Genomic DNA, 16,889 nt, shown 5'->3' with positions numbered 1-16,889 from the left:
AACTGTGAGCAGGTTTGACCATCTGTGCTTTTATCCATTTAAAGCGTAAATGTGCCACATTACTTTATTATATCCTTTACTGTTAACATGACATAACGTTCATAACGTACAGTCCTCCTCTGTTTCAGTGATGCGACTCTAAGACGACATGAGGGAGAACGTGTTGTTTGGACTTAAGATCTCGATCCTGAACAAAGGCCAGACCCTTCCTTCTACCTGCGACAGCAGAAACAGACTGTCATCAGTGAAGTTCAAGGATAGAAGCTGACTTCCATCCACTCCTTGCAAAGTACAGGCCTCAACTCAAACAGGCGACCTGACCAGCTGTGTCTGTGCGCCCCCTGCTGGTACAGATGTGTCAGCAGCAGAGCGCAGACGAGGTTCTTCAAGACTGAGGAAGATTTTTTTACTTTTTCAAACTTCACAATGTTTAATCTAATCACCAGTCACAGAGGCTCAAAAGCTTTTTCAGTTTTAAAAAAATCAGTTGATGAAAGGCCACCTGCAGGACAGGTAGGGGCTGATTGATGAACAGTGGAGTTTGGCTTCACTATGGTGGTGTTTTGAGGCTGGACCGCTGACTGAAAAACTCACCTGTCTCTGGTTTCTTGACAAACCTCACTCCTTGCTCTTCAAATAACTTGCAGGCAGCGTAAACATCAGGAACAGCAATGCCGATGTGACCTGCGTGGAAGCGGGACAGCAGTGACAACCACAACAAGTCAAGCATTGAGAAGCAAACGAAACGGTCTGAACGTTGAACAAACAAGTTCTCACCAAATCCTCACGGCTCATTGTTCCCGTTGTGGTACGACAGATCTGCATCAGACTCCGTGCCCCAGTTACTGACAGGTGGAGGAATATTATTTATTATAAATAATACTCATATCGAGTTTAACTGTTGAACTGGTTGTTTCCATACGTACTGCGTGAGCTCCAGGGTGGCTCTGCGGGAAAATGTCCACACTGTCCTCTCCTTGACATCTGCCGGGGTGTCCGCCTTGTCCTCGTAACCCAGGGAGTAGAAGGTGAAGGCAGAGCAGCACGGGAGAAGTTTGGGATCAGACTGAGGAATTACATCATTCCCAGGATTCGAGTGTAGAAGTCCAGTGAGCGAGCCGGATCTTTGACCCTCAGCATCGTCTGCTGCAGCATGTAGTCCTGCAGAGAGCAGGTGGGGGAGACCAAAGCAGAGCTGAAAGAAGGGTAAACACTGGACTCCTCTGTGCCTGTGCACTTCAAAATAAGAGCAGGAAACACAAACCAGAATCCTTCACATGAAATTTGTCATTTCGTGTCATCCAGACGTCGTTTTATGTCACTTTGTATCACTTTTGTGTGTTTCAGTGTAACACATAGGAGGACACGGAAAATGAACTTTAACATGAATGCAGTGAGATTCAGGATAACACGACGGGCGAGTCAGGAGCAGCGCCCTGACTCGCTCTGACCAATTCAGTTCAATTCAATTTTTATTTAGCAGCGCCAAATCACAACAACAGTCAACTTATATTGTAAGGTAGACCCATACATATGAGAAAAACCCAACAATGTCCCACTATGAACAAGCACTTTGGCGACAGTGGGAAGGAAAAACTCCCTTTGAACAGGAAGAAACCTCCCACAGTACCAGGCTCGGGGAGTGGTGGCCGGTTGGGGAGAGTCACACACAGTGACTGGCTTACAGCTCCCAGAACAGGCTGTGAATGTGCTGTGGCATCAGTCTGTAAGTCTGCGTACTCAGGTACATTCCACAGGTGCTGGTTGGGGATGGGCAGGACACCTTCAGTCTGATGGTGGAACGATAACAACATTTTCACATAAAACTGCAGCTTCACATAAAGCCCTTAAGATAATTTGCGATTATGGCTTTTATACTCATTATTTTAACAAACCTCTCAACTTTACCTGAGTTTCAGGTGTTTAGCCTGCCTGTGAGTGTTGCTGTGGTCTCCTGCATGTTTACACACAGCCATTCAGCGATCAGTCCTGACTTTTGACCCTGTGCCCGAGCTATAGAATCAAATCTGAGCTGTGAGGTTTGAAGCACTGACTTTAGTAAGGGCGTGTCCCTCTGAGCAGGCGGTAGACGCAGCCTTGTCCATTTCTCAGATTCCACTGATGAACGCCATCGGCGGAGCGGGGGGGTAGCTTACTGGGCTAAACAAACACTGATCGGTTTCAGTTATTTACTGATGAACACAACAATGGACATAAGGGGCTTCTTTCAAAGAAAAAAACTCAAGTAGATGTTATTTTATATATTATGCTTTGTATGTTGTTCAGTATATTTCTATGCAAAACAAGAGGAACTTCAATACACAGCAGTATATTCACAGTTTAAACCAGATATTTACATACACTTTAGGGAAAAACATAAAAACCTTTTTTTTTGGTAAACACCAATTTAGAGTAAACTTGTTTTGGATAAATAAATATTGAAAGATCTTTTGAATTAGTTAAATGTCAGAATAAAGAGAGACAGAGCTGTCTATTTTTTATCACTTTCATCAAATGTAGGAGTGCATATACACTAAGTTTATTGTTAATTAATAAGAAAACTGCAGACGATTCCATTCTGAGCTGAAGAAGCTTCTGATAGGTTCGTAGAGTCCATGTGAGTAAATTGGTGGCACAGCTGTGGATGCATAAGGCAAAACACAGAGCCTGTTTCTGTGACATGGGAAAATCAAGAGATGTCAACCAAAACACCAGGAACAGAACTGTGGAGCTCCATAAGTGTGGCTCAGTTTTGAATACAATTTGGTGCCATTTGCAATTAAGAAATACAGATAGTTTCTCTCTTTGCTCTTAAAGTTAACAAATATGTTTTTTATATTTATCAATCTAAAAAAATAAACATTTAGTCTGATTTGATGTTACAATTAAAAAAGTGTTTGTGTTTTTATCTGAAGAGTATGTAAATATCTGGTTTCCACTGTATGTTTGATGATGTTGATGTTTGGCTTGATTGTCAGCATAAAGAGGGAGAGAGAGCAGGTGAGACACACGTTAGTCAAACGGTTGTTTGCCAAAACTCATCAGAACATGTATCTCGTACCTAGTGTAACTTTTTAAATACCATTTGTTACTTTTCAAATTCTACATTTATTAAGTTATGCAGGCTTGTTTGCACAACAAGGCTAAATAATTATATAAACTTTTCTCAATCTAAATAGTGGACTTTGGTAGAATTAAAAAATAAGTGTAGTGCAGGTCTATGATGATTTTTAGTGCTACTATCATCTAGTTCTGATTCTGGTTCTGTCTTGGTTAAGTCCTCAGTAGTTCTGATTTTGAACTGTTGTGTCCTGTTTTAATTCCGGATCAGTTCTGGGTCTGGTTGATTTGGGGTTTAGTCCTCGTGTCGTGATGCAGCCCTGATTTTGTTCTGCCTTGCTGCTTAATTAAAAAACTAGTTTAAGGTGTCCTGCATATGTGATATATATTTTTTCCTATATGAAGTCATTCTTTTTTGAACAAAACTCAAAACACTTCACTTCAACAAATCTTTCAGTCATTTCTAAACATGAAACACACACGCTGGGTAAGTTTTGGTTTTTTTTTGTTGAAGTTGAGACTTTAAAAAAGAGAAAAAAGTTGTTTTAAAATTTATTTTAAAAGATGAAATCATGATGTCTCTATAAATAAACATGCAGGTGGTGAACTGGGGGTGTGATTAAAAAGCCATTTAAAGTAAAATGCATAGTTTGAGATTATACAGTACACATTAGTCTCTTTAAAGTCTTCATTATCTGATGATAATCCGAGCTGAAATCACCAGATTCTAAAAAGCTGGGACGCTGTGAAAAATATCCATAAAAACAGAATGTAAAGATTTGTAACTATTCATCATAAAAAGGCAGCGACACGTCTCAACGGGGCAGCAAAAGTAACATGACTGGACAGAAAAACAAAAAAAAGACTTTAAATATGGAATCATCTACAGTAAACACACTCCTGATCAAAAGTCTAAGACCACTTGAAAAATGGCAAAAAAAATCATATTTTGCATGGTTGGATCTTAACAAGTTCCAAGTACAGCTTCAACATGCAGCAAGAAGAAATGGGAGTGAGACAAAACATTTAATGAGCATGCAATTTACTGAAAACAAAGCTTAAACTGAAACAGGCTGTTTTACAGCTGATAAAAAATTTAGGAACACACCTCCAAAAAAAGAGTAATGAGTAGCTCCACCGTTATTGTTGATCACTTTAAAAATTCATTGCGGCATGCTTGATGCATGAGGTGAGTGGGAATATTTTTCCAAGTGGTGAAGATGGCCACACGAGGGGCATCTACTGTCTGGAACTGTTGTCCATTTTTGTAAACTTCCCCAAAGGTTCTCAATTCAGTTATTACTGAATCATCAATATCATCATCACCATCCTTTAGTTATGCTGCCAGACTCAGGCTGCTGCAAGACTTCCCATGATGCACTGGGAATTTTAGACATCACCACTCCCTTTCATTAACTTGATTTCTCTCTTCTCAGGTTTGTTTCGTTCTCATCTCTGCTCCTATCAGAAGATTGCTGCTTGTCTGTGATCCTGGTTCTGTCTCGTTCTGCTAAAAGGGAGTTTTTCCTTCCCACTGTTGCTGATAGGGGATCATCTGATCAGAAAAGCCCCCTTATCTTTCATTTAAATGTAAAAATATAGACAAAAAATGAAGCTTTATATATGAAATCCATTTTCGTTCAACATAACTTTGACACAATTCTCCTTCTCAGTGAGGCATGCTTGTTATTATTATTAAAATTATTATTACACCTGCGTCAATGACAGAAAGATAAAAATAAACGCCGTTTAACAGAACATGAAACATTACAACTTGTGTACAGTGAACATAAAACACTCACAGGTACAAATATCTTTACATGTGACTGATAATCCAGAAATAAACCCATGAACTACGACCATCTTTCCACTAAAATCACACAAAAACATTTTGATGTTTAATGTTTCTCATCATAAGATGAATGAAAGAAGCTGAATTCAATGCTGTTTTTAAAATTTAGAATAAAAGCAGGTCAACATTTATGCTTTATCAGTTTATGTTTGTCTCCTGCCATCTTAATCCCTGTTTTCAGGCTGGGACATTTACCAAAGTCCCTGCCTCACTTACTTCCTGAGATTGTCAGTGAGACAACAACATCAAATTTTTATATGTTTTGATTTGTCCGGTTGTTTTAATGAGAGAAGAAAAAGGTCAAAAACAAAACACTGAAAAACGTGTTACAGTGAAGCTTCAAACAGACTATCGTTTGTTTTTCAAGGGAAAAAAAATAAAAAATAAAATTGTTTCACAAAATGGGAACAAATTCAATTTAAAAAGTGACCTAAGAGAAATATACATTTATGCATTTGTACGAGCTGAAATGCTTCACTCCTCCCGCGATGCGTTCACAGTCCGATGTGTCAAAGAGTGTGCGCTTAAACGAGTGCAAACGGAGGATAAACAGCAGCCTTTTTTCAGAGCGAGGCATATCCGTTATCTCCGCACCGTCTTGCGGTTCTCCAGCAGCAGCACCACCAGCCGGCTCTTAAGCGTGGGTAGTTTGTTGCCATAGTTCTCCTGCAGAACCGTGTTCATCCGGCAGCGGAGGCTCCGCAGGCTCGGCAGCGAGCCGGAGTCTGGAATGTTCAGCAGCGTGTGAAACAAGTCCAGCCACAGGTCGCTGTGAGGGTTTCTGGGGGGGGGGGGGGGGGGTTTACCATCAGCACACATATGCACAAAAAACGAGGTCAAATAAAGACAAATGGGAGCTTCCTTTGAGCACTCACCTTCTAAACACGCCGTTCGTCTTCCACACGCCTCCTTCGTTGGTCACCTGCATGTACGTCCCAAACAGCATGCAGTACACGGTCCCCGCAATGCCAAAGTAGTCGGTCTGAAACCCAAACAACAGTCAGACCTTCAGAATAAAACTCGTTTTCCATCTTTAAAAGGAGTCTTCAACAAAATCTCCAGATGTTTCTTTCTATAAAACATGTGGGGCTCCAGATGTCGTGGTTCACACATCGGGTGACATGCAAAAGCTCTCTGTTTGAGAACAGAAGGCGACAAGCCTTTTGGCTTTGTGTCAGGAAATGATCGGCTATATGAAGGCACAGCTGAAAATAGCCTCCTATTAACCATCAAAAACAGTCATCAGGTCATGAAATGTGTTCATGACACTTCCCGGTGTTCCTCTGAGTGTCTGAGGGACGCCTGAGAGTGATGATCAGCTGAACCCTATAATCCCCTTTAAATCGAGAGAACTCGGCTCATACAAGATCTACAAGAGCTACAAGATCATTTCCCATAACATCATGCTCTTTTCATTCAGCCAGCTGACTGAGTGACCTGCAGAGATGAAACTCATCATACAAAGACACAGGCTACCATCACAAACTATCAGCTGTGCAAATCTAAATATGAATTATCGCGAGGAAAATGAGACCAGCAAGACCTTTTTAATGAACCTGGAAACTTGATAAGCTGAGTTTTGGACTTTCCATTAGATTAACAACACTACAAAGTTTCCCGTACACAACTCCAGGGACAGAAACAACAAACACTGGGCGCTAACCCACAGAGACATTACTCTTAGCTCTCAAACACATACAGAGTATGAGAGAAGCTGCAGCTCAGGAAAAACCGCACTACTGTCCAATGCTGCTGAAACGTGGCAGTGTTCGACCCTCCCTGTGTATGTTAATGCCTCTTCTTGTCCTTGCTGTGCTCACCTGGTAGTTCCACGGTTTTCCACTCAGCATCTCTGTGCACTGGAAGCCCGACGTCAGGCACTTGGCAGTGAATGCAGTGCCTGCTGGGAAGAGCTCCATGTCGATGCTCTGCCCGAGGTCGACAAGGACCAGGCCGTGGTCCGTGCTCTCTGAATCAAAACGCTTGTTCTCCAAGAACCTGAAGGACACGAGTGATGACGAGGCGTTTCAACAGAGCCTGAAACTGAAGTGTCACGAGGGGAGGACCGGGCCTGCCCGCCTCACCTCTGACACTTTTAAGCTGCAAATACGAGCAGCACAGAGATAAAAACAGCGTGTGATTGGTACCTCTCTCCCAGCAGGAAGTTGTCAGGTTTGATGTCGGCGTGGATGATGTGGATCCTGTGCAGCAGCTCCACCATGTGGAGGATGCAGACGGTGAAGTACATGACGAGGGGCTGAGGCATCACTTTGTCACTGAGGGTTCTGTACATGTTCACAGCGTTCTGCAGGTGGAGCAACAGCATTACAGTGAAACAGAGAAGCTTTAAACCGACCGAATAGTCTCTGCAGACTCCACAACAATGGTTTAAACCCTCATAACAACTTATGGGGGGAAACTGTTTTTATTATTAAGGCTTGTATTTGTAAAATTTGATACCAAATAGGCTGCTTGGCTTCAATTCCACTAATTAGAGCCCCTGAACTGGACGTCTGGACTGTGTACTGTTTTAGCCTTTTTGGAGCATTTTTAATGACATCATCTGACGAATAACAAGGCTGCTGTGAGGTTACCGTGCCAACAGACCGACCCACATGTCCAAGCTCAGCTGTGGCAAGCAAAACTCTAGTATTTAAAGTTTCTCTTCCTTCATACTGATTAACAGTCTTTGTCATCCATGTTATGGATTCATTATGTGCTCAACTTATTGTTTAATTCACTGAAAAGTGACCACTAGAAAATTCTGTAACAAAAGTCAAGTTACGTAAACACAGATCAAATCCGAAATTATGGCGCAAAAACTAAGAAACCAACAAATTACTGGATTTTAAAAACATATATACAAAAGTAAATTCATATCCATAAATCCACACTGACGGTAACTGACCAGTAGGGTGCCGTAGCTGTGAAGCTCACCGAGCAGCACGCTCCCGTTATGGAAGAGGTGAGCTGAGTGCATACTGCTGTAGAGGTGACGGACGTCGGGCCTCAGCCGAGCGTCGAGCTGGGTGTTGATGTAAAACTCCCAGGGGTTGGCCGGCTTCTGAACCTGCAGCGAGGACACATGTGAATCCTGCGGTCATGTCCAAATGTCTCTGAGAACACGGTTCATTTCTGAGATGATTCAATAAGATTTGTTTCACCACTACATTAAAAAAAAGGAGCTGAGTAACACAGAGACAGGGACGCGGCACTCTTCATCCGCAGCCTCACCTTTAAAACGGTCTTCTCTAAGGTCACGGGGTTCGTGGCCTGGTAAACTGTCGCAAAGGCTCCCTCTCCAAGAACGCAGTCCACTCTGAGGGACTCCTTTCCTGTCACGACACAAACATTCATCGTTTCAATCAACACAGCGTACAGTTTTTCTCTGCAGCTGGATCAAAGCCAGACTTCCACACCTAACGGAGCAGGCGCTGCAGATCTTACCCATGCTGATGGTCATTTTTGGAGTGATGTTCGGTATGTTGCACTGCCAGGTGGTGCAGCGCGGATGTGTGGCGAGAGGCGGGCTGAGTCCAGACAGCAGGCTGGAGATCAGTTCGGTGTCCCAGGGATCCGACATCAGCTGGACTGCCCCCGTCTGGGCTTTCTGCGGCGTGTCACTGTTCATTGAGATGTCAGCGCTCAGCCTCAGCCCCCTCTCTGGACTCATGGGTTCATCCTCCCTGCTGATTGATGTCGGGCTCATGGGCACGTCAGCACAGAGCTGTGGGTGCCCTGGACTCATGGGGAAGTCCAGATTCTTGGGCTGATGGGGACTCAGGAAGGCATCCAGGTCTGGCTCGGCCATGGCCTCTGGGCTCCTGATGGCTAGCCAGTCTGGTTTGAGAGCACCCTCGGGGCTCATGGGAACGTCACAGACCTGATTCTGGGCTTGCTGGGGGCTGCTGGGGGTCTCTAGGTCCTCCATGATCTGAAAAGGTTCGCTCATGGGTCTGCCTGAGATGAAGGAGGCCTGTTTGGGTGGCTGCTCGGGGCTTGCATACACCTCCCAGCCGGGCCCCGCTGTCCTAGAGGAGTCGGCAGGACAGAGCGTCTGGTCCCTGAAGGAGAGCACGCCGGGAGGAGGAGGCTGCACCATGGTGAGTGAGGACGCAGTAAGGCAGTGCTGGGCCGCTGCAAACTCCTCTCCCACGATGGTGCCCTGCCTGGCAGAGGAGGGCACCGTCTGGCCGACGGTGCTTTCGTCGGTCGGACTCTGCTCCAGGATGGGGCTAACAGAGGAGAGGACACATCTGTGACATCTGCACTGATAACAGTGACACGAATGGGCAGTGGATACCTGAAGACTGATTACCTCAGCTTTTTGGTCTGACGCCTCAGGTAAGCTTCTTCATCAGCTTCCCCCTCACATTTATTCTCTGTGGGGCAGAAACATTTATTATTTAGGGAAACTTTAGATTACTTTCAGCTTGTTGTTAAAATGAGACAGGTGCGGAGGCTGCGGGAGGAATAAGCCGCAGGTTTGGCTCCTCTTACCTCGGTCCTCGAGGAAGTCGCTGCTGATAAAGGTTTTGCAAGTGAATGGCGTGGAGACGAACTGAGCCAGCATGGCGAAGTCTGTGGTGCTGTTGGGACAGGCGGCGAGCGAGTTGAGCGAGTTGTAGCGAGCTCCCCACATGGTGCTCTCATCTGGGATCAGATCTGAAGGAGTCTCCTGATGAGGATAAGAAAAACACGAGGATGTGAACCTGAAACAAACACACCAAACACTCGTCCAGAAATCTGGAATTTAGCTTAACATGAGTAAATTCACTCACGTTGGGTTTGTCTGCCTTTGACACCGGGATTTCAGCCAGAGCTCTGACTCCTTTAGGCTTCTCGGCATCAGCAGGAGCAGCGGCACTAAACAGCACAGAGACAAAAATAACAGGAACACTTGGCTGTCATGAAGATGCACTTCATTTTATCCTCAAGGTTTCACAGCAGCACAAACATTAAGATGAACTGATCTACAAAAAACATACGACAGAATGAAATGTGTGCCGTTCTGCACCTTGACCCCAGCAGCTGAAAGAGTCCACGACAAACAGGAATTATTTAAAAACGGGGGTTTGTGGGTTTTTCTCATAAAATAAATGAAAAATATGTCTGTGTTTGTTTTAGCAGCCTTTAGCAAACACCATTTCCCAGAAGCCTTGAGTGTTTGTGAACTAGGTCTTTCCTAGTAATGACATTTAAATCTCAGTGTGAGTTCAGTGAGACCTGAAGCTGGAGATCACATCAACATCTGAGTGGAAATCAAAAGTTAAATCCTCCTGAAAGCTCTTTTATTGCATTCACTACACGAGCTAACAGAGTAAACAACTGTTAAAAAAAACAGTCTATAAATTACCACCTTTATTATTCATATTCAAAATTAAAAGCACTAAAGTGTCCCCGAGTCTTCTCAGGCTGAAGCACAAAATTCTCTTATCCTGGATAAGCAGAAGAAGATGGATGGATACAGGACATCCAGCACAGACAGAATATCACACAGGTTACATGGGAGTGTAACATCACAGCTGGGGTTTAGGGTGTCCACAGTGTGGGGGCCATATTTACCTGCCGTTTTCTTTGTTGTCGTCATCCTGAAAGATGGTGAATGGAGTCGTGGTGGGAGGCTTAGATAATGAGGAGGCTCCTCCTGCTAATCATCAGAGACAGAATAATTAGGTTATCTGGAGCGAGACCAAGAATCAGTCTCAGAGGTTCAGGCCTGAGTTTGCTTTGACTCAAACAGGAGGAACATTAATTTTAAGCACTGGTGACCGGATCCAGTTAGATTCTGTTATTATCCCGACTGTGTTCAGAGCCTATTTACCGCCTATCCAGAATCCGGCTTCAGACTCCTTCTCAGCAGCGTGGAGGACTGATGTGCTGCTGAACGGTTCCTCGAGTAAGGTCGGAGCCTGGAACATGTCCATGATCACGCCTGAGTCGACACAAAGAAGAAAAGAACTCAGTGAAGGAGTTTTTACCACAGCCGCCAAAGCCTGAGCAGCAGTGAAGAGCAGTTTGATTAAAGGACAGAGACATAACATGAAAGTAACTCTTTGAATCCAAAAACATTAAATTTGATATAAAAACACCTCTGACGTGACAGCAAAGAGACAAACTGTCGTGCTCACCCAGCGCCTCTCGTGTGTTGACAGTAGGTGATGGCAGCACCCGCGACGGCGTGGCCTGAACGAAGCCGAGCGAGTTATTAGGAGTGACGTGAGACAGGTTAGCTGTGGCTCCCTGCGACACTGAGAGGGACAGAGAGGGCTGTGACTACATCTACCAGAGACACGCAACAGCTCGACAAAATAAAAGCACACTTACCATCAAGCTTGTCCTCAGGCTCTGCAGGCAGACCCACATCCCTGAGAGAAAGACAAGATCAGTAACGCATCTAAAATCATTTCAGTCAGCCATCGAAATCATCATCATGTGTGCAGGAGAATTTCTAATAAAATCGGAATACAATTCATACACTAACTGACTAAAGAGAAAGCTGCTTATTACTCCATTACTTATTGTCACAAACTTTATGGCACAGGCATCATGTAGTGATGAGCCCATCAGCAGGGCTTGAACTTTAACAGAAATCAGACTGTCCAATAATAAAACGATGAGGGACAGAAAAATAAAAATAAACTTGTGTGGGAAACACGGGGGGGGGGGGGGGGGGGGGGGGGTGTTTCCTAAAAAACGTCTCTGTAGCTGTTCTTACATCTCGCATTTTCATGATATTAAATATTAGGTTCAATGTTTTCCTTGCACAACCAGAAACCTATGCTCCACAGAGTATCAGAAGCAGTGTCGAGGGAGTTAGAAGGTACCCACGTTGCATTGTTCTCTGGGGGTGGGAGCCTGTCTGTGCTCTCAAAGCTCACAGGCTGATGAAGTGGCGTATGTGGGACCGCTGAGGCCCAGGGGAGCGGCTCCCGATCTGCAGACTTCTGCAAACCCATGTCCCGCTCAGCTGGGACAGAGGGATGATGGGATGCCACCGAACTTAGCGTGTCAATGTTCTGCTGGTGAGGAGGTTCGGGAATGCTGGCGGCGGCCTCTTGGATGAAGGTCGGCTCGGTGTTTAATCTCAAGCCAAGAGAGCGCCGGCTGCTCAGACGGTTTGAGGGTGGAGGTTGCTTGAAGGAGGGTTGGGTAAGACTCGGGTTTACATCGGCAGCAGTTTCTGCTGCAGGCGGCTGAAATAAAGAAGAAGAAAAGCCTCTCAGACTGACGCAGTGAACCCGATGTGCTTATCACTCACTGTTTTCATTCTTGGATGCTGCTAGAGCAACTTTGCATGATTCGCAGCTCAGACTAATCCTTATTTGTCTATTTTTGCTGGCACTTTGGCTTTGAGCCTGAAGCTTAGGGCTCTGATGCACATTCAGCACAGCCTATTGCATCAGGATGCTTTTGTCTTACCTTTTGAGATGAAGTCTGTCTGATTTCAAGATCGCAGAAAACTTTCTCCGTCAACCATTTATTCCTCTCCTCAAACTCGCTCGGTGTCAGCGCTGACATGAAAACAATAAAAAGGACATTTACTAGAAATCCAGACAAGTGTTCGCAGCACGGATTTATTTTAGCTGCAGAATTAAAAACTCACTGAAGTCTGTCTTGTCTTTCTCCTCCTGCTCACGGAGCTTGCGGAAGTAATTCTGAGCTCGGGCCTCTTCGAAGCATAGCTCAGATTCGTCGCAGACGAGATCTTCTACCGTGTACTCGGACACGGTCTGAATGCCAGAGCCCTGACTGGTGGGAATTGTCCCGGAAGTCTCAGAGCGAGAGACTCTGTGAGCGACAGAAGAAATCAGGTGACATCATGCTGTTAAGATCCTCGAAACTGTGCGAGTGTAGATGAATGTAAAGTGAAGCTCTTCTGCTTCTATTCTCTGTCACAGAAAGCCCATCCCAGTACACGAATTTTTACATTAACTGGAAGAAATTCCACATGAATCAATCCCTGTGAGCCCAAAGCCATCATCAGGCAAAGCTACTCTAGGAGCAACAGCTGACATTTGCCACATTATGAATTTCTAAGATGCTTATTCCACCTTTGATGAGATAAAGGAAGACAGATTTAAAAAACAGAAGATCTTTTTCCAAAAAATTCCAAATAAAACAAACAAACCCTCCTAAGACACTTTTATTTACTGTTCCTGTGGTTAATGTAAATCTAATTTGCTTCCAGAAACACAGTTAAAGGGTGACTTAAACTCTTCCCCCCCCCCCCTATTTCTGTCTTTGAGCCTCTTCCTTTTTCATCTCATGGCTGTAACATGTTGTGTTGGTACGAGCGCACTCTGCTGACATCAGAAACAGGAACCCCAAAAACTGAGTTCAGTGTTTCACTCACATGTCGATGAATTTACTCGCAGGTGGTTTGGAGGGACAGTCCACAGACATCTGTGACAGAGGACGCACAGTGTGAATGGAAAAGCAGAAAATGGCATTCATGCACAATTAGGATGAAAAACCAGAGATAAACACACCTTGTTCTGAGTGACAGGCTCTCTGTGGGGCACCTGATTGGTTAAATTGGAGTTCTGCAAAGGGTTTCGACTTCCTCCTTCATAAAATAGACATATAAAAATAGTCAGACAGTAGAGCAACAATAAAAATTTCTAAAGAAAGAAATCCAACATTATATAATAAAGGAACTTTTAAATAAACCATCTTACCGGACACTGCCGTCTCACTTCTGGTTCTGGTCTGAAACTGCCTGCAGATCAGAGTTTCTGTTAGCCCACAGTATATAACATGCAGCACAGTAACATACCGCTGTCACTGCATGTGTAGAGTGACTACACACAGCCAGATATCATTCACATTAGAAGGCCAGATTAATATCCAGGCTTCAGTTGTTAACACAGACTTTAAATTCTTTCACTTCTTAATTGCACCATCCCTAAAAGATTACAGCAATATTAGAGTTTCCATACCCCAGATTATGTGAACGTCCTGCCCAGACGAGAGTGACGTAAATGCCATCATCAGAGGGTGAACGCGAGGCTCAGAGCAGATGCTCACACTTTATTACTGCTGGGGCTTTCCATCACGCTTCCTTTAGACCAGGAGTCTCAAACTTAAATGAGCTGTGGGCCACTGCTGGCATGGTCACCTCATGCAGGGCTCCAAACCAGGGGTGGGCAACTCCAGGTCTCGAGAGTCAGTGTCCCTGCAGGTTTTAGATGTGTCCTTGAACCAACACAGCTGATTTAAATGGCTAAATTAGCTCCTCAACATGTCTTTAAGTTCTCCAGAGGCCTGGTAACGAACTAATCATGTGATTCAGGTGTGTTGACCCAAGGTGAGATCTAAAACCTGCAGGACACTGGACCTCGAGGCCTGGAGTTGCCCACCCCTGCTCTAGACTAACTTTTTGCCGTGGTTGCACTGGTGTGCCTAACTTTTTTTCTTAGGTGCACCAGCACAAAAGTTAGGTACACCCAAACCTTTCAACCGGCTAGTCGCACCGTGTGTGACACAAGAATTTTTTTTAGTTGCACCACTGAGAAATTAGGGCCCCGGAACGTCTTGCTCAGACCAGAGTGATGTAAATGACGTCATCAGAGAATGAACACGAGGCTCAGAGCGGATGTTCACACTTTATTACTGCCAGGACTTTCACGCTGCTTTCATGCTTCTTTTAGACCAGGGGTCTCAAACTTGGGACTTGGGACCAAACTTGTGTTTGACAGCTGCCTATGTCTGCGTACAAGTGTAATTCTGATCTTAGTCATACAAACTGAAGAAACTATATCCAAATACCAAGACCACACCAGTGGTGATGCCTGACAGATGAACATCGGCAAATCTCATGTCCTGCAGAGCTGATGGCAGATGTTCAGCGTTCTAGAATTCAGCGCTTTCAAGAGCACTGTAAACTCAAACAAATACTACAGTATCTGATGTCTGCAGGTTCCTCAACTTTTTTTAGTAGTTACACTGAAAACAAACCACCGGCCACCATGATGATAGCTGCCCACTAGTGAGACCACATATGTGTGTGTCGTTTTAATACTTTTAATACAGTAACAGGCTGGAGGTTGGTTTAACAACAGCTACACCACAACACAGAGGTTAAACCACTTCCACACATTTCAACTGGCATACTTTCTCTACAAAACACTCTGAAAGGTATCTACATAGGCCAGACTCCCACCGACACTGGCACAGACAGCTTTGTATTTAACCGTCTGAGGTTACCATGAGAAACTTCGTCTCACTCTTCAAATGCTTACTTGTATTCATGGAGAACAGTGCTGGCTGGATGAGCTTGGTTCTCCAGCGCTTTCTGGTATACTGCATCAGCCTGTTCATGCAGTCCTCTCTGTTCAAAGTGCTGAGCCCAGGCCACATACAGGCCAGCTGTCCTGGTGCCGACGCCCCTACTGAAGACCTGACTGTACAGGGAAACAGGGTCCACGTAATAACTTGCCTGTAAGACACAGTGAGGCAAGAAAAGAGCTCGAGTAAGACTTTATCCAACTTAAAAAGATACAAACTATGGAGACAACTGTAAAAATACAATGTTTTAATCAGACTTACACATTTGATGCAGTAGTTCACATATCTGATGTCATTCGCATATTGCTCGACATTCAAAAATCTCTGGATGAGACGCTCAAACACCAGCAACATCCCTCTGCCACCATCTGTAGGTAGCCTCTGCTCCAGGTACTCCACAAACCTAAAGAAGCACCCAGAGAAACTTGCCTTCAGTACTTCTCATTTTGTGTGTATCTTTTTGTATTAAATCATCAAAAAATGATTCACAATATTTTTAAGACAGACTATTATTGTATTTTATTAAGATATTACGCAGTTATTTATCTTTGAGGCTGGTTGGTTTGCTGTTTTGTGTGCTCTGAGACAAGCAAACATTTGTGATACATATATTCAGCCTTAATATCCAAAAGTGTTATTAAATAACCTAAAGCTGGAAATAGACGGTAAAGAACAGGAAGTGTGACTTTGAAAAGTAAATCCAGGTCTACTTCCGACGTCAACACTCAAAAATGAAATAAGCGGACGATCATTTGTTATGTACCTCCTGTGTTAAGGCTGTCTCTTACACTCTTACAGGTTTCAATATGATTTCAATGGCTGCAGGACTAATAACTTTTCCTAAATTACTATAAAACATTACACATCAATGAAAACAGTCGAAATTCTCACTTGATCCAGGCGTCCAGTGGGTCGTCACCTGTGTATGAGGTCAAACTGTTTTCAAAACGCCTGAAGGGTAGAAGTATGAGTAATTAAAACATGTCTGACAGCTACGTTGTTTATGAATTAGTTATAAAAGATCCATACATTCATGTTAGCACTGAAGCTAACCCCTTCAATTGAGCTAACAGCGGCTAACGTCCATGTTCCATCGTGACTTACTGTAAATACGAGGCGATATCCATTTCGCTTTAAGTTAAAAAAAAAAAAGTTCTCCCAAGAAAACCGATAGTAAACTTTTTTGTAGCACTTAATTCCTCTGGTTTGATTGTTTGCTATCTAAAAAATTCGCATATTTAGACTTGTTGTTGTCCTCCGAGCCGCTAACGTTCCCCTTACATTTCAAATTTCGCGCTAAGCCAATAGCGTTTCAGAGGGCGTGGGAAATCCACGCCCATAACACGTGACGCACAGGCGTAAAAAAATTAAACAAAAGGTATTAAAAACTAAAAAAGATCACACAAAGTGCCGTCTATATCAAATTCAAATTCAAATTTTATTTGTCACGTACACAGTCATACACAGTACGATATGTAGTGAAATGCTTGGACAACTGCTCGTGACCTAAAGAAAACAAAAAAGGAAAAGGCTATGAATAAGATAGGAAATAAATATGAAAAATTAAAAAGGGTAAATTTAACTAAGAAGGAATAAAATATAAATTAAGGTTCAAAATGAAATAACTGTACAACACAAATTAGAATGAAGGGTAAATTTAACTGGGAAGAATAAGATAAAATATATA

The 16,889-nt window shown here is 43.7% G+C and overlaps 1 protein-coding gene and 1 pseudogene across 4 annotated transcripts; both read right to left on the bottom strand.

Annotated features, from left to right (window-relative positions):
• Positions 1-503: 503 nt before the first annotated feature.
• On the bottom strand, positions 504-2,105 carry LOC113037454 (lactoylglutathione lyase-like; annotated as a pseudogene).
• A 2,621-nt stretch (positions 2,106-4,726) lies between these two features.
• bub1 (BUB1 mitotic checkpoint serine/threonine kinase) lies at positions 4,727-16,516 on the bottom strand. 4 transcript variants are annotated; one of them, XM_026194532.2, is made up of 24 exons: positions 16,307-16,516; positions 16,094-16,153; positions 15,464-15,605; positions 15,157-15,353; positions 13,594-13,634; positions 13,405-13,481; positions 13,269-13,318; positions 12,519-12,703; positions 12,335-12,426; positions 11,744-12,108; positions 11,240-11,280; positions 11,044-11,163; positions 10,737-10,847; positions 10,478-10,562; positions 9,694-9,778; positions 9,413-9,590; positions 9,231-9,294; positions 8,360-9,147; positions 8,147-8,247; positions 7,821-7,982; positions 7,060-7,217; positions 6,733-6,910; positions 5,788-5,894; positions 4,727-5,693 (listed from the first exon to the last, which is right to left on the bottom strand). In XM_026194532.2, the coding sequence occupies exons 1-24, from the start codon at positions 16,327-16,329 to the stop codon at positions 5,495-5,497; spliced, it is 3,609 nt and encodes a 1,202-aa protein (XP_026050317.2). In that variant the 5' UTR covers positions 16,330-16,516; the 3' UTR covers positions 4,727-5,494. The 4 variants fall into 4 exon arrangements, with proteins under 4 accessions (XP_026050317.2, XP_026050318.2, XP_026050319.2 ...); XM_026194533.2 differs by having other exon boundaries at positions 10,478-10,559; XM_026194534.2 differs by lacking the exon at positions 16,307-16,516 and adding an exon at positions 16,232-16,249.
• Positions 16,517-16,889: the final 373 nt, after the last annotated feature.

Source organism: Astatotilapia calliptera, chromosome 15 (assembly GCF_964374335.1).
Source record: "Astatotilapia calliptera chromosome 15, fAstCal68.1, whole genome shotgun sequence".
Taxonomy (NCBI): Eukaryota; Metazoa; Chordata; class Actinopteri; order Cichliformes; family Cichlidae; genus Astatotilapia; species Astatotilapia calliptera.
This window is presented reverse-complemented; position numbering and strand designations above follow the sequence as displayed.